The sequence below is a fragment of the Anser brachyrhynchus genome (assembly GCF_964034855.1).
Source record: "Anser brachyrhynchus genome assembly, chromosome: 1".
In the NCBI taxonomy this organism is placed as follows: domain Eukaryota; kingdom Metazoa; phylum Chordata; class Aves; order Anseriformes; family Anatidae; genus Anser; species Anser brachyrhynchus.
In genome coordinates, this window is record NC_137694.1 from 133,627,810 (window position 1) to 133,648,280 (window position 20,471).

A 20,471-nucleotide genomic window follows, 5' to 3' on the forward strand; every position below is an offset into this window, starting at 1 on the left:
AGCAAGTGTACCAAATGTAATAAAAGAAATTAACTGCGTTTACTAAGAAGACTGTTTACTGTATTGTTGCCACCTATGACAAGAATGTATATACACGCAATTACTTACTGTTAACAGCAACTAAGTCATACACAGTAGTTTCAGTAATTACAGCAAGTGTTCCACTTTCCGAGGGAATTTCTTTTTATACTTACTGGGACAGCTGGGGAGAGGGAAGGTAATCCTTAATTTTAGTGTTTAGCTAGCGTCTGCCAAATCTAGTTCTCAGTTCATTTAGTTAGCTATAATTATAATGAATATGATCTCATGTTGGGTTTAGAAACCTAAATACAGTCCCAATCATTTAATGGAAGGTTGTTGCTTATGCTGTTTTAACATGTGCACTTGAACATTTTTGTATGCGAGTTCTGTAGCCAGTTTCACCAGGTGCGTGATGCTGCGCATCTGCTCATATGAAGTGAATATTAGTCTCTTGTAAGACTTCCTTTGGTAAGGTAAATTTGAAGTATATAATTACAGACTGAGTGTTGGGACAACTCCGTCTTTGAAATGGAACAAAACATACATAGCTGGGCTTTCTGAATTTTTATTGTTCATTGGTGCACTTTGTCCCCAATATGTTCCAGTTAAGCTCCGAATAAAAATGGGAATTTGGAATTATGTGTTCTTCGCTTCTTGTTTATTTTGGCAGGGAAGTAGATTTTTGGATCTGTTTTTTGCTTACATTACTTGTCATTGTATTTCATTATCCATTTTTCCTTAACACCGAGAGTGACTATGATTTTTATCTGGACTTGCATTTTTGTAAGGGCTCCAAGCTGCTCATTGTTTTTAATCACTGACCATGTTACATACTTCGTAGACTATTATACCAGGAGAAAGCATCTAAGTAAACTGTAGCCTACACTTCATGGAGCTTTACAATTAGATGCTTTTGTCCTGGCATACAGTATACCTTTTAAGTGAAGATAGAGGCTTACTAGCACTTCTCTTAATGCCAGCCACTGCCAATGCCTCTCATATAATACTGTCTCTAGCAGTGACACTACAAGTGAGTGAGTGAGTCCATGGAGCATTTGTAAGATTTTTTGTTCAATATAGCAGTGTTCGTGAAAATTATGTTAATGACAACAAAGACTGTGAGCTAAATTCTGCTCTTTTACAGTACACTAGTAAATCTCGGATGTATTGTATCACCCTTGCTGTATCAGACCTGCTCAGAGGACTAGAAATAAACTGTATATCTTGCTGATTTTAGATGGAAGCTTTTTTTCTTTTTTTTTTTCTTTTTTTTCCCCAAAAATCCTGATTTTCCATAGAAATGTTAATTTTTCTGAGGACTTTTTCTTTCCTCCCAGGAAAATAAAAACAGTATCTCTCAGTCTGTAAAGAGAAAATAAAACTGACTTAATGTTTTAAGCTGGGAGAAGTCCCAGCTGCAAGACAGAGGTGGTTGGAGCACTCAGCCCTGTGGTCTGTTACACAGGAGTTTGTCAAAGTTTCAAAGTGAAGGTGACGGAAGCTTTTCCAGGCAGGGAGATAAGCAAGCCAAAAAATGTTTCTTTTTTTCTTCTCCACAGGAGGAAATTTGGAGAAACTTCTTAGTTTTTTTTTCTTTTTTTTTCTTTTTTTTTTTTTTCAGATTTTACTTTTAGCCACTGTTGAGACAAGGAAAAATTTGAAATACATGAAACTTGCCAGAATAAAATTTAACTGGTGGCAGAAAATGGGGAAGTAATAACATTTCTTAAAAAGAAAGTTTTTAGTCATCTGTGCCTCTTTTAAACTTTGTTGTTAAGCAGCTCTTTTATAAAAGTCTCTATGTAATGCTCAGCAAATTCATTTCCAAGGTTTTCTTCTATCAAATGCTAGGATTTAAATGTTTATGTCAGGAAAACTTTATTCAGCATATTTACTCTATCAGTTAGAAACGGGCCAATAATAATTTTAAAAGCAGATGTTTCATTGCTTATTACAAGGAAAAAGAAAGTTTTTCTTTTTAATTACTAGTGTGTATTTTGTTAAATAACTAGGAGTTTTGATCAAGAAGCAGAATGCATTTTGATCAAGGCTATAGGAATATGGAAAAGAAGTACAAAATTTCAGGATTTTTGGTGAAATCAATGGCACTGTGAACACACAAATATAAATGTCTGCCACAAGAGAGTTACCATCTTTAAAAGAAAGAATTGTTTAACTTTTGAGAAACTACCCGTTGTGTAGGTGTGTCTTGTGAAGGTAGAGGAGGGGAAAGGGGACGGGGTGGAAATCAGAGGCATGCTGAGCTGACGGGGCAGAAGTGCTCCTGTCTTTCATTGGGCATCGTGGTGAAGGGAAGAGGCCTTGCTGGAGCTCCAAAGACAGATAGGGAAATATTATGATCAACATTTCCAAGTACAAATGTCATGAAGCCATTATTGGAGACAGAATTGTGACCAGATGTTTTCATTATTAGGGCAAGGTAACCCTAAGAGCTTGTGTTGTTTTTTAGATACTGACTTGTGAGGGTTTAGGGTTGTGCTCTTATAAACCCAGTCAGAGACTGTTGCATGTGTACATTTGAAGTGTGTGAAGTCTCACTGAGTTTAGAAATTACTTCTGAGACATCAAATAATTCCTACCTAATGCAATTGACTTAATAGTACATTCAAAATAGCTATTGGTTATAAGTATATACTCTAAGTGCTCTAAGTATAAATTCATTCATCATTTTGTCTGTATTATATTCCACATGGAAATCTGATTTTCCATTTTAAAATGATACCCATGAACATACTGAAAAAGTTCAAATGTGGCCTACGGGAAACAGTTTTAGGAACTAGAAACCATATATAAAGACTCTAAAACACAATGTTTGGAAAATCAGGTGTATTTAATTCTTTGTTTCTTTTCTAAATCATTGCAAGAACACCTAGTGTAACAGAAGTATTCTTGATTGTCTTCTGCCTTTAGTATTTGCTGTAGTCCTGGCCCTTTGTTTTTCAACACTTGACTAGGCTGTCCTATACATCATAAATAATCCACATGAGCGTATGGTGATTCTGGTGAAGCTTTTAACTGAAGCTTTATTAAGAAATTAATTAATTAAGAAATTAAGAAATTAATTAATTAAGAAACATTGCAACCTACTGATTCTCATGTTCTGCTTGACTTTGACAGAGGTTTGCTTTAATGTGTGTATTCTTCTGGTATAAATCTTCTGAACGTTTCAGTTGAATATCAGATTTATTTCTGTTATCATATGCATATTGCTCTTTTCAAAAGTGCATTAGGGAAGTATTTCTGATGGGATTTCTTCTTGCCTTAGTTTCTAAAGTTTATTCAAATGCATGGTTTCAGTGGAGTTGTGGTTGGTGCCAGAAGTCTAAGCTATGTCTTTACATACTGATTAGGAAGAATAAGATGAGTATTGATAGATTTATTTAATCGGAGCTGTGAAACAATGTATATATTTGCATTTTTTTCTTTTTCCTCTTTCCCTCTTTCTTTTATCAGCGCTTACATTTTAGTTATGCTTTCAGCATTGTGATGGTAATAAGAAATGACTGACTGTGTGGCTTTGTAGATTCTAAATTGTATAGATTTGTTAGGCTTTTATGCTCAAAAGACTACCTGGAGATTTAATGGAGACCTAATCTCCTGCTGAAGGTTTTTAAGACTAGATTAGAAAAATGTCTGTGTGACTGACTATTTCTGTGCAGGAAGTCAACCAAAGTGGTCCCTGCAGATTTCATCATGCCTTTTATTCTTGTGGTTTACATTGTCAACACTTGTTGCTGTTAAAAAAAAAGAAAAAAAAGGTAATGAGCAAGATGATTAATACTACAGATACAGAGGGCAAGGTAATGATTACAATGAAACTTGGCTGGAAAGAAGATGCACTGGTAACTTTTCAAATAGATAGCATCTCAAATATTGGGGCCCACCAACCTGTCTACCGAGAGACCTTCTGCACCTTGATTTCACTTCCTTGCACTAAAGGCTACTCTCATTTCATTTCTTTATCAGGGCTTTGAGAACTGTGCAGGAATTTTGTGGACTGGGCTAACTGGTCCTCAAAGGCGTGTGTGAAGGGTTCATATCAACAAAAGCAATGGTCAGAGGACAACAGGGGACCTGGATGCCTTGAAGCACCTCTGTGCTTCACTGCGACCACCGGGAGGTCCCTTAAATGCCAAAGGGCTGGGGGAATTGTGGTTGCTTTTTCACCTCCCACTATTGGTATGCAAGCCAGTTTATCAATACACACCAAAAAAATTAATACCTGCTAGTGGCAGTTTCATGTCTGTTCTGCCTCTAGCCCACCTTGTACTTTGGGGATTAAAGGTAATTCTCCTTCTTATCAAATCAAGATCATTTTGACTAAGAAAGGTGTGAAAGTACTTTTTCCTCCCTTATATTATAAAATGACTTTTTATTTAGATAGCTGATGCCAAGAAAGAGTCAATATTCTCCCACCTCCAGTGGACTGAAGAAAGTTTTAGAGCTTTTTTTTTTTTTCTAGCTATCACAGACGACATCAAGGCTCCTGTTTATTTTTTTCTTCCTTTTCTTTTTCCAGTGCAGCTAAAATATTTTCTTTTCTGTGATTTGTTTTGATGTAGTAGTACAGACAGTTTTAGACCCGTTTTACCATCAGTTAGGAAAGCACTCCAAGTGACGGATGTTGTTGTCTTTCCCAAAGCTTTCAAACCTCTGCTCATCGTTGTGGTCTCTGAGTGCCTTCCATGTAAAGTGGGTGGCAGCAGCAAAGCCCCCCAAGCTCTGCTCCTGCTCACCTATTAAACCTGCAGCTTCCTGCACTGTGGGACTACAGTGGCTTTGGCAAGACTGGAAAGGGGCTTCTTGCCCAGCTCTTCTTGCACCTGTGGTGACAGCACCTTCAGGCTGTGGATTCTGCAGCCCAGACCTTGCTCCAGTGCCTGAGTTCCTCATCGCACCTGTACCAAGGTTTGACTCTTACTGTCAGAGCACGTTGCATGTGCATTTATACACCAGTTAGCAAAGTCCCTCGTAACTGAGAATCATGGAAGAACATCTTTTAATCACATAGGGTTACTTGTAAACTGTCATTTGATTAATAAAACTCGGGTTCCTGTAGGGGTGGAACCTTCTTTTGAAATTGGTGATGATTCCAGCAGTTCTGTGTTCCGGGCAGTTTCTCTGGCAATTTATGGATGTTTTCTGTAAAGTCGTATCGTTCATATGCCACTAGAGCTGAATTCTTGCTGTTACACAGTAAGGAAATTGTTTATAATGCAAGATTTAATCTTCAATCAGCTGCAACATTTAAACCTGCATGTTGACAAATTATAATTCCTCTTTGTTTCATTTTAATCAGTAATGCAGTAACCCAAAGGACTACTATACATGTAAATGCAGTATTGTATATATAAATCTATATCTGAGAAGGTACACTAACCACAGGCTACCAAAGAGTCTAGTGGATTGAGGAAGAAGAAAAGCATGCTTTTGTCTGGTGATTTTAAGTTTCTTTGGTTAGCTGCAGGTTGTCAAGCACAAAGGAAGGCTAATCTAAAACAAAGTGAACTAAAGAGGGTAACCAAAAAAGCAGAAATAGTATGAGAAATGGGGAGGTAGTCTAGGAGTTATGAAGCCATGTAATATTTTGCATTGCTAAGGGAGTGTGTGTGTGCACTGCCAAGGACAGGTTACAGGGAGGAAGAGGGCAATGGGAAATACCTGGGGGCTCAACCCTTCCGTTTTCATAGCATGTGATGTGCCAAAGCCTTTAGCTCCTCGTCCTCTGGTTGAAATGTTTACCTTCCGCCTGTGCTGCAGCTGGCAGCGCTCTGGAAGTTACTGTGTGGGGACAAGAGCATTTCAACAACATGTTAGTCTAAGTAAGTATTTCAAGATGGACATTTATAGTGACAGGAATGGCTAAGTAAAACCAGCACCCTGCTCTTCAGTAGAGCAGCTCCAAGTATGCATCCAGAAGGAAATTTGCTTTGCATAGTGCCCGAAGAAGTGATTGCAACCACAAACACAGTGCAATGAGGAAAGAATGAAACACAGTCTATTCTTCCTTGTGCTCTGTCAACAGCATTTAGCAGTATTTTCTACTTGCAAACTCTATTACTTGCGGCACCGCACAGGCAAGAGTGAATGTAGCTTGACATTTGGTTCGCAGGCTGAGTGCAGGAGGCTGGCACTTGGGAAATGAATCGTTCTTAGTGAGTGGAGCAGACAGAGAAGTCCACAAGAGAGGTCAGACTTGGTGCCTTGGGATGCCACTGGTTATGGCTTTCAAGGCAGAGTGGATTACACTTTTTAAAAGTACATTCGGTTATGATATAATTACATGCAAGGAAAAAAATACTAATACCAATTAAAGGAAAATGACCATGAATAAAGATAGCTATTATGAAGAATTATTTTAGAACTATTACAATATCAGGATTTTCATCCATTTCTGTTCCCATAACTGAGCTATGGGTATGACATTTATCTTTCACATAATTCTTCTCCTTATACTTTGTGAAAATGACCCTTAATTGTAGAACATGACTCTTTTTTTTTTTTTTCCTCTAAATGGACAAGAAGCACAATTCTCATATGCAATGGAAGCTGCCAATAATGGTCGAGAGGGGGGGTGGCACTATGTGTTCTTCTCTCGGTAACCCCATAAACAACAGATTTTTTTTGTAAAAAACCCAGTGAGTTAAATTAGCTTACAGTCTCTGTATGAATTTATGAATTATGTTTTTGATTAAACAAAAAATAGTGTTCTTGCATGTAGATGATATAAAAGGAACATTCATTCATATAGATAATCCATAAACTTCATACGTTTTATTATTTATAAGCTTTATTTATCTGTAAGCTTTATAAGCCCATACATAAGAGAAGAAAGTGTTGAAGAACTCTATTTCTGTTACAGGTTCACTTCAAGCTTATTGCCAGGACACTTCCATAATTTAAAATCTAATACTATAATAGTATCAGAAAAATGACTTGGAAAGCTGTAGTACTTCTTTCTACATATTATTTTAATTTAAAATAAATAAACAAATAAAATTGCATTAGGGCTTCACAATATAGTGGCTATTAAGTTCATGATGTGAAAGTAATGGCCAAGAGTTCCTGAATGTTAACTCCAGGTGTGCCACTAACTGTATCACCTTGAACAAATTCCATATACCTAATATGTGATTCATTTGCTCGTGTGAGCAACATCTTATTAGCTGATTTGTATACTCATATAAACTGAAATTCAGACCTTGAGGTGGACTGTACAAAATCTTGAGAGTGTAACAGAAAGTTAAAGGGTGTTAGTGTTGACACTGTGCATGAATTTCAACCTTGAACCAGAAACTTTAAAAACTAATAATCTCAGAAGTCACACTCCTCAATTCTTCAATTCTTGTCCAAAGTCAGTGTATCAGTGCAAATACTCCGGTGTTCTGTAGGCTTTGGTTCACTGACAGAGTCCTAAATAGATAACCTAATTTTTCAAATAGAAAAGTCTCTTTGGCATTAACTGAACCTGGAAGTGCTCGCTACTTTGCAAAAACAGGTCACATAGCAATTTAATATGCACTCAGGAGTTTCATTCCAGGCTTGTTTTTTTTAAATATTCATCATGTTAGTCGTAATATATACATGCCAAGAGAGTGATGTATGCATTGCAGCGTAAAATGCAGGCAACATATAAATTAGAAAGTATTGAACAAACCAAGTTCATTTCTGAAACAACTGATCCGCAGAGCTGCCTGGGAAGATGTTCTCCAGAAAAGTCAGATATGGTTAAAAAATAGAGGGAAAAAAATTATCTTCCTTCAGTTTGACATCTCCTATCTTTTGACATGAAGACTTTTGAATTTTCTTGTCTTGCTAATATTCTTGAGTGAAATCTGTTAGACAGCAATATATTGCTGATCTATAGAAAGAAGACATCAAGGGATAATAACGTACACAGAAGACTGGATGAAGCAACTGGATGAATGGCTTTTATCAATTTGTGGTCTAACCACTTTCAAACCACAAATGAGAATAGCAGGCCATCTTTAATAGCACTCTGGACTGATATGGTATTACTTCGCATGAATAGTTATTAATCAGTTTGAAAACGTACAGTAGGTATTATGCATGGGTAATAATGCTTTGCCTGTTTTCAAGAAAGCTTTGGATATTAATTATATTCTCCAAACACACTGCAGATAGTAAGTGCTAAATGTTATTGTTATGAACTGGGTTTGTTTAAGATTTAAAACTGCTGGAGTTGCACAAGTCCCTCAGTACATTATGAATATTTCAGCAGTGCTCATGCCTGACAAAACCTAAATCAACAATCATTTCAAAACGTATTTGCTTTTACACAATATAGGTTGTAATTAATTACGTCTTTTGCTGGGGGCAGAAGAAGAACTGGAACTGACCTCAGACCTCCTGGCAGATCCCCTAAGCTTTAGCTTTTTGCTGAGATTCCTATCAGTCTTACTTTCATATGCAACTCTTTTTCTCTTGGAAACCGTAAATGTAAATGGTTTCCACTGCCTTCGGTGGAAGCACATCCCTTTGCATCTCCTCTGTCGTTCTGCTGTGTCATTCTCTGCTTCAGGAGTGCACTCCCACAGAGAGTAGACTCTTTTCTGTATTTTCTGTCCTGTCCATCTCCAGAACTGTTTCCTGTTTCTTCTATTCCTCTGGGCCAGATCACCGCTATGCAAAAATCAAAGGCTTGTCGAGACAAATGCACAAATATTCTCTTAACCTGTCTTTTACTGATTAATTACTTCACTGTTGGAGTTGAAGGAATCACCCATTAAGAACAAGGTTTTTCATACATAAGTTTGTAAAAAACATAGTTTGTCCCTAGAAGTGATTAACTTGTTTTCCACATGAATATTAAAATGTCATTAGTTCCCCTATTCTATATTGAATAGTATTCATTTTTTTTCTGGTATTTATGTTATATTTGAGTATGCAGCACTAAAACATTCCAGAAGTTGCAGTTACATAACTATAATAGAAAAACAATATATATTATATGCAGTTTCAACTTTTGTTCTCATTTTTACATCTAAGTAGACTTCAGTGGAATGTCAGAATATCAATAAATAGGTCTTTGGAGCATAAAGGCTCTAAGACTCCAAAGAAATGTAAGCCATTTATCAAAAGGCTACTGCAAAGCAGTAATTTGAATTTATAAGATGAAAAATAATATAAAAATAATAGTGTATATATATAAAAAGCCAGAACAGAATGGTAGTAGGCAACCCTATAAAAACAAGCAGTATTGTTACTTTTATGTAAGCAGGCTACTGACTATTCATATTGCCAAGAGGTAAAAGAAGAATTTTTGTAATAAACTCAGTATTATGAACTGGGAATGTCAGAAGGTGTGAAAAGACTGGGCATATTAATCAATCAAAGTATGACTTTGAGTTATGAACTTCTCATGTGGCTATGAAAAAGGAAAATCTAATCATAGACCATATCAGGCAATGAATTACCACCCTTATATTGCTGAAATCTCATCTGGAATACCGTATCAACTCTAGTCAGCCTTATTTCAGAGAGATGAATTCTCACTGGAGCAGGTGCAGAAAAAGGGGTATTAACATAACCAGCAAATGTGAATCTACCTCTACCTCAAGAAGCAGAAACTGAGTATCATAGTTAAGCAACTGCTAGGAGGTAATATGCTTGCTGTACCCATATAAATGCAGAATACAAACATTGAAGGGGATTGGATCGAACAGAAGTTGCACAAGGCAAAAATAAATTTTAATTTTAAAGAAAAAGGATGTGAACTGGCTATGAAAAAGTCAGAATTTGTCCATCTGTCTGTTGAATAATACTCTGGGCATGTCTTTCAATAGGAGTTGAGGGAAAACTATGAGGAAATGACTTGTATTTTCTTATGGGTAATTGCAAAAATGAGAGTTAATCCACAGAGATCCAATTCATTCCTTTGTTGTCTTTTCCCTAGTGCAAAAGACCACTTAAGACATTGGCTTACGTAACCAGAAAAACATGTTGAGGCAGATTATTTGGTGTCCTTCGTACCATAAAAGTGAAACACACATATTGTGTATTTCTGGTTTTTTGTTTTGTTTTGTTTTGTTTTTCCATATTACAAAACCAGTAAAGCAAAGGTATGTATCCATTAATCGTTAGCTTTAACGGTGCCTATGCTAGTATTAGCATTAAATCCTATGTTAGATCTTTTATATTGCATTGGAGCTAAAAAATATATATATATATATAAAAAAGGTACGAGTTAAAGCAGGTCTCTGTCTTAATCTCTTGTATTTGTTGAGATCTAACAAAATGTGTTTTTGTTGACTTTTCATTATAAAAGATGCTGAAGGAAATAATGATAGCCAACCTTTTGACATAATTCTTTCAAGAACGGACCTGTCTATGCTGCTACTTAAAATCATCAGTCCTTAATACCATAGTGAAAACTTGGATGATATATACGGTGTCAGAGCAGTAATTTTGCTTAGACTAATCCACCTGAACCAATCTGAACATGCTGTACACAAACTGTAAGCTTCCAGTATGAGTTCAGATCACATGGGTCATGTGAGGGTGGGCAGTTATCACCCAACTAGTCCAGTTGGTGTGCAGAATTTATCCTGGAGGTCAGTCATCCTCCCTCTCTGAATACTACCTGTGACTCCACAACCTGGCTCTCCAAATACTACCTCCAGCTCCACAGCCGAGTCACAGTCCTGTGCCTATGGATGGGGGCTGATCAGAACTTACGGGTTTACACTACCTGCTATCAAGTCTCAATTGTTAAGTCTTCAAAATTATCTTTCCTTTCTGCCACATGGGCTGCATGACCACACACGCTGTGCCCAGCAGCATGGAGTGTGGGATACATTTGGTCCTCCAGTTCACTCATTAGGGCTGAAAGGCTGTGACAGTTCCCAACCTTTGTGAAATACACCCCACATCCTTCCTGGCTTCAAAAGCCATGGCCATCTTATGTTCGTACAGCTTACGCAACAGTTTGTTCAGCATTCTTTCTTTTCACATATTTCCTATTTCTTCTCTTACAGATGGGCAAAAGAGGAAGAAATCATTAAGAAAGAAACTGGACTCGTTAGGGAAGGAGAAAAACAGAGACAAAGGTAAAATTATATGAATATATATTCACTAATTGGGTCTTAGTTTTGCATATGAGATTTCTTTAGTCTTAAATTTATACTTTCTGGAATAGGAAAATGTTACCAAGCTATTGTATTGCCTAGGTATTCATTTCCAAGTTGAAAAATACATCATACCCCTTTGTATTTCTCATTAGTATAGTCCAGATGTCGTGAACTGAAAATTTCTTTCCTGGGAGAAAAGGAGGAGTTAAAGGACTGCATATTTTCTTCCTCGTTCTTTCTCCCCATTTTCAGCAGCCAGTGCAGAGTGCAGGAGTGCAGTCAGGATAATATGACCCAGTTGTTTACCTGCATAAACAGTCTACACTCTCCCTTGCAATTCACAAAGCATGTAAACCCAGCCCTGCCTAAGCCAGTCAGATGGTTTTTTTTTCTTCCTTCCTTCCTTTTTTTTTTTTTAAACCTTAGGAAAACAACCATTGTTTAAAATGTATAAATGTTTCAATGGTACTGATCAGTTGGGTCTTAATAGTCTCAACATGACATGGATTTACAGATGCAGTTGGACTTTTTTGTTTGGGCACTAAGCAGCTTTATGGGCTGGGTCCTAATCCACTGGACTTGACCTATAGTTTGCAGCCATTTGAACTAAGTCTAGACACTGAGTGTTGAAACCAATCTCTGAAATTCCAGTTTTCAGCATATAGGTAATTGCGCATCTAATTTTATGTTCACTTCTAGAGAACTAGTTCTGGAAAAGTAGTAGTAAAACTTGGCTTTTACACAACTGTATTGGTTGAACACTTGCAAATAATGTTATTTTCTTCTATTATATTTCTGCTCTTTCTTTTTTTTTTTTTTTAATCTATACCTACATGATGGCATTTATACTCCACTCAGTAACTTTTGAGATCTGCTTTCTGTTTTTATTCAGATAGTTTTTCTGGACATTTTGGACTCAGTAGTTGCCCACAGCAAAGATCAGCACTTTGTGCTTATTCATCCTTGTATATATTTATCTGCTTCCTGTTTTTCAGCACTGCTGAAAAAAAAAAAGAGAAAGAAAGAAAAAGTTCTACTTGACTATAGCCAAGCATTTTAAAAAATCACTATGCTGATTCTTTTACTTGTAATTCCTTTTTTCTTCATTTAGCTTCAGGCCATTTCAAATCTTCCTCCAATCTTCCACTGCCTTATTCTCATTTATAGGTTGAATTCCAAGATGTCTTTTGCTTTCTAAGATGTCCAAACCCTCTCCATGTAGAAAATATTACAGGAGCATCCCCTGAGGGCAAAATACTCCAGCACTACTTGAATGACAGAATCTGTTTCTCTCCTTCCTTCAGGATTTCTGCATTGACAGAGGTGGCGAGTTGGTCAATAAGAGGACAAAGGCCAGGAAATCTGAAGGAATCAGATTCCCAAGCAGATTTTGTCAACAAAGTGAAAAGAAAGCCATGTTAGCTTTTTGTTGTTGTTATTGTTGTTGCTATCAGCAAACATTAAGCAAAGGTAGCCAAGATAGCAACATACAGCACCCCACTTCTCAGTATTTCTGTCCATGATTGTTTCCAGTGTACTTCCCTCTGCCTTACCAGGTTATTAAAGATCTTCTGTCCCACAGTTATTTGCTGAGCAGACAGTTAATCCATGACTGCGGAAAGGATAAGCCACCATGAAGGTGCACATTTGTGCCATGAAGGCAGCTATCCTGGCATACCTGGTGAAGGACAACAGAGAGGCAGCAGCACTTGCATCTCCTGCCCTGCTACGTTTGTTGAGATACATGTGTGACTGCCAGGAGCTGGGCTTCACATGGGGCAGCATTTCAGCAGAGTTGGAGGGCTTAGCATGATGGGCTGGGACATGAGGCCCAGGAATTCGAAGGGACAGAATTGTAGAGCTTTCAGGCTGTTGAGCTGGTCTTTGCAAGGAAAATGTAAAGCCTCATGTCTTGGTGCTACTCATCTTCACATCTTGGCAGAGCCACACCTGCTGCCCTAAGCAACGGTCCCTATGTTGCTGAGTTTCAAGGCAGAGGTAGCCTCTCTCCTTTTGTGTCACAGTAAGCTGAAAGTATTAGCCTGATCTGTTCCACAGAATTTTATTTATTTTTTTAACAAGCATTTCTATCATTTATTTTATAAAGAGAATATCTTCCATTACTGGGCAACCGGTCCAAAACAAACACTCTGCACTGTGGTCGTGGGTGTACGCACACAAAAGGCCAAGAGCATGCACTTTTTCACCCTTGCACGTCCCTGGTCCTGTAAGGAATGTCTGCCTTCTGTTTCCTTTTTTTTCTTGGTGACAGTGTACCATCCTGAGAGGCAAGCAGTGAGAACAGGAAGAAGGACATCAAAGTGGAAACAGGGAAGCTGATTTCCAGAACATTCTTTATAGACGAGTTATGGCTGCCTTAATGCAAAGAGCATTCCCCTCACTTGAGTATCACATTTGCATACATGAATAATTCCAAACATATTGAGTTCCCTATATCCCAGCCTCAGAGAAGACCCCACGTATCAGGATGAGCAGTAGCCAAGGGGTCCTGTAGTTAGGTCTTACCTGGAGTATGTGTCACGTGAAAAGCCTTTTTTTGAATGAATAGCCTTCTGAAAATTAATCCTGACAATCATCGGCCTGTCACCCACTGTGTGATCCTGTGTATGGCTTGCAGCCAAAGATCACTGAGATGAAGCCACAGAGGTGGAAAAAAGGCCACAGTGCTGATCACCGGGGATGCACAATGAGGCCTTGCTGTAGGGAGCATGAGGAGTGAGACTCGCATGCAATTTATTCTGCTTGCAATCAGCTTTGTGTCTTCAGGTGTGGACAGTTCCTGAAAAAGAGCAGGGAGGCTTTGTATACTTAGTTTAGCCTGATACTTCCTCTCCATTAGCACTGTCATGGACTGAACCACACTGGGGTACAGACTTGTGGAGTTACTCTGTCTGTGGAGGTGCAACATCCCTCTGCCTGGTGCCTGAGACTGTTCTCCCCCATTCCACCCCAACAGATGGCCGTGCTTTAAAAACATTACTGAAGGGATATGGTACTCATTTCTTTAGGACTGTTCTGAGAATTAATCACTCATATTTTAGGATTTATTCCAATCCGTGGAGTTTTTACTCTCCTAACATCACATTTTATTTAGATAGATCAGTCAATCTGCTAAAGTGAGAGTCTCAGCAAACTGTTATTCTTTTGAAGGCCAACAAAGGCAAAAAGTAGAATTGAATGCACTTTAAATAAGATTGATATCTTTATTTTGTCCTTTTTGACAGGTACATCTGTCAAAATCTAATTAAAAGGGAAAAAAAATCTACAACAAGTGTTTTCATTTGTTTTTACATTTCTGAGTGACTCACCAGAACAGGATATAGCAAAACTTGCTGGATGTAAACGAACGAAACAGGAGAGCAGCAGTCCACCCAGTTATTTAGGCAATGTTTTCAGCTGCTATCATTCAATGTCTTTGCTTTTCTCTACCCTGCCTCCTTGTTATTTATGGCCATTGTGATTCTCCATCGTTTTGTCTACATGTGTCTCCAAACACTTGCTTTAGCTGCTGACAAACAGTACTCTGGCTGGAGGAGCAGTAAAACGTCAGTGCTTCTCAGAATACAAAATTCTCAGGATGCTCTGCATGCTGGTGGCCGGGTACTGTTCCCTTGCAAATTCACTGCTAATTTTGACGACAGCAGAAGTGGAGCCTTTCATCTGTCTGCTGCCAGCGATACATGGGTCAGCATAAGCATGCCTCCTTGGAAAGTAAACACAAACATTCCTGAAGGAGATGCCTCTCAGAAAGGATTTCTCCTAGAAGATGTTATCAGTAAACCAGCTCCATTTTTCTTTGGTTCCAGTAAACTCCACAGGTGAACTGAGAGACCTCCTTAGAAATAACAATCACTTGTTGTATGATTTGTTGAGCAACCTTTTCCTAATGTTTCTGTGTGGAATGTAAATTCTTGACACATTCATCTGTGGGGCCTTGGCAGAGGTGCTATGTATGCTGTACTTTCTGAGAAAAAATGTAAGGCTATGGAATATGTGGTTTCTGGAATAGATGTTTGATTTTTCTTTATAGTTTGAAATTCTCAAACTTATTCCATGTTTACTTCTCAGCCATTCTCATTAAATTTAGACATATTTCTTAATGTTTGCATTTTTTCTTCAGTAATTCGACCTATGATGATGTCAGCATGTCTTGGCATACTCTACGGAGAGAACTGAATATATGGAGCTTCTTTTTATTATAGTTTATTAGAAATGTGGGGTGTTTTTTTTCAAGCTTTTTAGTGCCCCACTGTACTATTTTCAAAAACTTCAAAATGTGTGTCATGCTCTCAAGGCAAATGAAAGTTATGTTAAGTGACAGTGTGTCATATTTTGCACCGAAGTCAACTAAATGGCTGAAGAACCTCTTATTTAAAATAAAAACAATAAAAATCAAAAACTTCTCCACAGAAAAGTCAAAGTAACTGGGAAGGCCTTGTATCGCTCCTTGAAGGTCTTTGAGCTCAGACTAGCTGGAGAAGGGAGTTCAGTCACAGAGCTGGTGCTGGGAACTTGGTCTTATCTTCAGTCTTCTGGAGTCAACAAAGGATTTTGATGAGATGGAGGGAGTTCTGCCATTCCTATTATGGATCAAGGTTTCCATTTCTCATATTTTCTTGGTTCCATCACTCTCTCTACAGATCTCAAGTAATTTCACTTAGCAAAAGAGTTACCCAGTGTGGCTAGCTGAGGGAGGGGGTTGATTTAAAGACCCCTCCCCATTTAAATATCCGTTTTAAAACGTATTACTCTCTCAGCTATCTCCCGCTCTATCATTTAAATGTGATTAGTAGGAGTGTCTCTGTTGATTGAAGTCACAAGGTTTCATCAGCTCCAAAACAGCATTTAAGCTGTACTTAAGGAAAAAATAAAGGCTAAGGAGACTATCCAAAGTTGCTGTATTTTATACTGTTCACAGTATTAGCATTAAAAATCTCATTACAGTCTAAAATATAGACCTCACAGGTTCTTAATAGATTGTCATGGTTTTGGGGATGGAAGCCACAAGTTTCAACAGCAGAATCTTCAGATAAGTCTTTGAAGCTATACTTGGGCTGGATGGCACGAGGCCAAGTAAGCTAACTGCGTGGGTCAACATCCTGGGTATCATCTTTTGATTAGCAAAGAAAATGATTTCTGGTCACTGAAACTCTTATTTGGTCTGGATGGGAGTTTTTCTGTGAAATGCTCTTCTTTTAATTAGAAAATGCTGATTTACCACCACAGAAAGATTTAGGAATGTTGCGGTTTCAATCAAAATTTTGTAGAGAAACTTTCCTCAGCTGCAAGATGGACTTTCTGGTAAGAGAAATGAAGCACATCTCCAGAGTAGCAAACTGTCTCTTGTGCCAGTAAACACTCAAAACAAAATAGATCAAAAGTCAAGTCCTTATATGCTTCTGTTCAGCGTCAACATGTGAGTCTGCACTTCCAAGATGATTGCCTGGTCTGCCAGGTTGTTTCCATTTTTTACACAGTGTTGTCTCCAAAATTTCTTTTTCAGCAGCCCACTCCCCTAATTGAAAAAGTGATCGACTTTCATTGGGCTTTCAGAGAGTATCTAACTTAGTAGCTTTCTGACCATAGCGCTCACATAGTAATACAACAGACTAAAGTTTGAGCCTCTGCTCTAAAGAGCATTTCTTCATACAAATGAAACACCTTCAACAGTAAGGATCCCCACCCTACAGCAGCAAATAGGCAGTTGGTACTTTTACCTGGATCTTGAGGCTAGAACCTTAAACCTACACATCTTACTTCTGAGTCACTGCCCCTTCACGCTCCCTCAAGGGGTTGCATGGTTTTGTACCACTGCAATTCCTCTTTTTTCTAACAAATCTGAAACTTCAAAAGGGCTGGCATTCACTCTAATGGACATGTCGTTACCTGTCCAACAAGGAAATTATTGGAATTGAATACTACTGAGGGGACTGCGGATGGGGAAGTATAAAACATACTCCCCTCCACCATATACCACACACACACAAAAAAGTTTTGCTGGGAACTTGGGGCTGTAGCTGGTCTGTGGTGGGTGCAGCCCATTCTCTTGATTTCAACAAATGAACAAAAACCTACTGATTTTGCCAATTCTGTAACGTAATTACCACTGCCAGCCAGCATCACTTCCATCTGTATTTAGTCTGAAAATCAGCCAGTTGGTTTTCATCCAGTTCCCCATCTCTGCCAGACATTGAGAAACCAGGAAAGTGGTTCATGTCCTCTGAGAAGGGCGCCTACAGCAAAGCTCTGTGTCCTTTCACTGCTCTACAGGCATGTTGAACAAGAGCAATTAAAAACCTGGCATTCCACACCTGTGCATTTGTGAGGAGCAACATTTAACCTCAAAATAGCAGCCTTTACATAACAAAGTTGGGGAGTAGGGCTATCGTAATGAAATCCATTTAATGAAGCAGTGCTGAAATCTCATCCCCTGCTAATCTCATCCCAGTTGATCCCAGTGTTGTAGGATCAATGGCATCAGCATGTTGTTGGGTATCACTGGGCTGTGTACTGCTGTCCCATTCCAATTTGAAGCATAAATGACTGTGAGACAAAAACAGGTAAATACATCTTGTTTAGGATTTCATTTGGATCAGTGGCTTTTGTCAGGAAATGTTGTAGAAGGACAGATGAATAGGGATGCTGGAGGCATAATGAAGTACCTGGTTAGACTGTCAGAAAGGGAGTCATCTTGCAGATGTGTGTTTCAAGTGAATTTTCAAAGTAAGCACATGGTCTTAAATGTTCACTGAGAAAATAATTCAGAATACTATATATATATATAATCCTAATAATCTCATCATTTTATAGTCATACTCCACAGGGTGTAGGGGGGATGGGCTTAACTCTGGACTCCTGGAACTAGCCATCTCTGTGTTGCTTGATATTTATGTGATGATGTACTTTCTTGTCCTAAATTAAATGCAGACAGTTTTAGATGTCATTCTACTCACTGGCCACCTTTAGACTTGCTTGGTATGTGAGGATGTACTTCCTGATTTAGTTTTGTCTGGCCACCGAAGTTAGTTCATGTCTTAACATTTCATACTTCTAAAGAGCAGTAATGTTTCTCAGCAAATCAGAACAGGCCCGTTTTTCTTTCATATGACGAGATAGTAATACCCTCACTCAAGTTTCAAAAAAATATACTTTTCTTTCCAATGCCTTACTTTAATTTAATAATAAATTAAACATAGACAAAATTTTAAAGTGTCATCAAAGACACAGTCACACTGAATTCCAGGGGGAACTTTGGCCTTTAATCATTCAGAAGGTTGTAAGAGAAGGATCTTTTGTCTGCTTTTTTTGTTACTATTTAATATCTAAAAAAAAACAAAAATCTTTTAATTTCTAGTGCCGTGTTTATTCCTGATACTGGCAGCTCTGACTTTGGAATCTAGTAGAAGTTGCACCCATTTTCACCAGGATGAATAGGCTCAGTAGCAATTCTTTTTCATTCCATTTGAACACAAACCAGTTCTGATTTGCAGTCTGACCCAGTAGTTTCGATTCTGCTAATCTTTGGTAGGTGTAAATCTGAAACTTAATGGTGAGAATTTTCAGTGTTAGTTGTTGGCTGATTCACTGTGAAGCACTTTTCTGTTCTTTAAAACATTTGACCACTCTTAACTTTAAGACCTAAGTATATGCTGATTTTGTACGTTGCAGTTATATTGATGTATGTATATACTCTACAGTTACATTGATGCGAAGTGGGTGTATACTACTGCCAAAAGAGTATAGTTCTTGTATATAATTAAAACCTTATCCTTGAAGGCTTAGTCTGAGTAGTGGATGCACTTACAAACGCCCTGTACAGGTAGGTGCACACCCTCCTGACCTGTGATGAGACCCACGCACATGCCCATACCCCTTGACTCCAGTGCCCTGCAGCATTTGTGAGAAACAAATCTGGTGAAAGGGTCTGAAACATGAGAGCTGCGGCATGTTCAAGCCAGGCTCCCCAGTCTCAAGATTTGGTTTCCAGAGCTTGCACTGGCCATCTGCACTATCTAGATGTGGCCAAAGGTGCCTAACTTCCAGTTGCTTTCAGTGGAAGTTAAGATCCGAATTAGTTCTGTTCCCAATTGATTTTCCAAGATTCTGTGTGGTATATCGTTCACGATCCAACTGGAAACAGGAGTCAGATACCATGAACTACAATTACCTGGCATTTGTCCACTATTATTTTATTGTTTGAATGTTGTTATTGTTGTGCAGTCCTGTACCTCCTTGGAATTATTATATATTTAAAGAGACTTCAGATTGTTTTTCTTTTCAACAGCTTAATACTGACTTTTTTCTGTACTAAATAAATATCAGATGTTCAGTAAATATTAACTTTCTTGTTGCAGAATTTATTCCCCAGGCTTTTGGAATGCCTTTGTCCCAAGTGATTGCTAATGACCGGGCCTACAAACTCAAGCAAGACTCTCAGAGAGAAGAGCAAAAAGATGTTTCAGATTTTGTGGCCTTTCTCTTACCGTTTGGAACAAAAAGGCAGAACAAAGAACTTTCCAGCAGTAACTCATCTCTCAGCTCCACCTCAGAAACACCAAATGAATCCACTTCTCCTAACACGCCAGAGCCAGCACCACGAGCAAGGAGGCGTGTAAGTACACCCATAACATCATCGTACGTGCCTGTTGCTCTGTGAAGGGTATAGCCAATGCAGAAAAAAACCTTTTATTTGTGGATTGTGGAATATTTTTTGCATCATGTTTGTACCATGATCTTTTAAGTGGAGGCCAGCCTGGTGAATACCAGAAAACCCTCACTGTAGTGGAGATCTTTTTCTGGTGCTGATGGGAAAAGATCATACGAACTGTGCGAGTATGTTGCAGATCTCAAAGTGACAGAAATTATTTAGAACTCCTCCCGCTCACTCCCGATATCTACCTCCTTATGTTTAGGTCTTTTAGATTTAATAAATTCCATCCATCTTCCACCTAATTTTTTCATCTGGAGAAGACTAAACCTGTGTAATTGATATTTGTATATATGCTTCTGTTAATTTAGCTCCATAAACTCAGAAATAAATTAACTATTAATCTCTGTCGTAATGTTAATAGAAGTCCTTATGGCCTAATTCAGATCCTGTCCTCAGTGGTAAATAAGTTATCGGAGTAGATTTGTACCAGGCCCTTAAAATAAATTTCTGCATACGTGCTAAGAAAATGCCTTTGGCAGCAGAACACAGTGTGGTGTTTTGGATTGAATGTTAATCCTGCATGCAAGAAAGGTGTCTGGTAGACCATTTGTTTGCAGGGTTCTGTTCCTTGTAAGTAAATTTTATGCTCTGAACTCATAGGGATTTCC

The 20,471-nt window shown here is 38.2% G+C and overlaps 1 protein-coding gene across 8 annotated transcripts in view; it reads left to right on the top strand.

Annotated features, from left to right (window-relative positions):
• The window catches only part of ARHGAP6 (Rho GTPase activating protein 6), a 325,242-nt gene that overhangs the window by 271,594 nt on the left and 33,177 nt on the right, over positions 1-20,471 (top strand). For all 8 annotated transcript variants that reach the window (XM_080556509.1, XM_080556508.1, XM_080556511.1 and 5 more), the window contains 2 exons: positions 11,040-11,111; positions 19,508-19,764. In XM_080556509.1, coding sequence (XP_080412635.1) covers positions 11,040-11,111; positions 19,508-19,764 — 329 coding nt within the window. The remainder of the gene's footprint in view (positions 1-11,039; positions 11,112-19,507; positions 19,765-20,471) is intronic.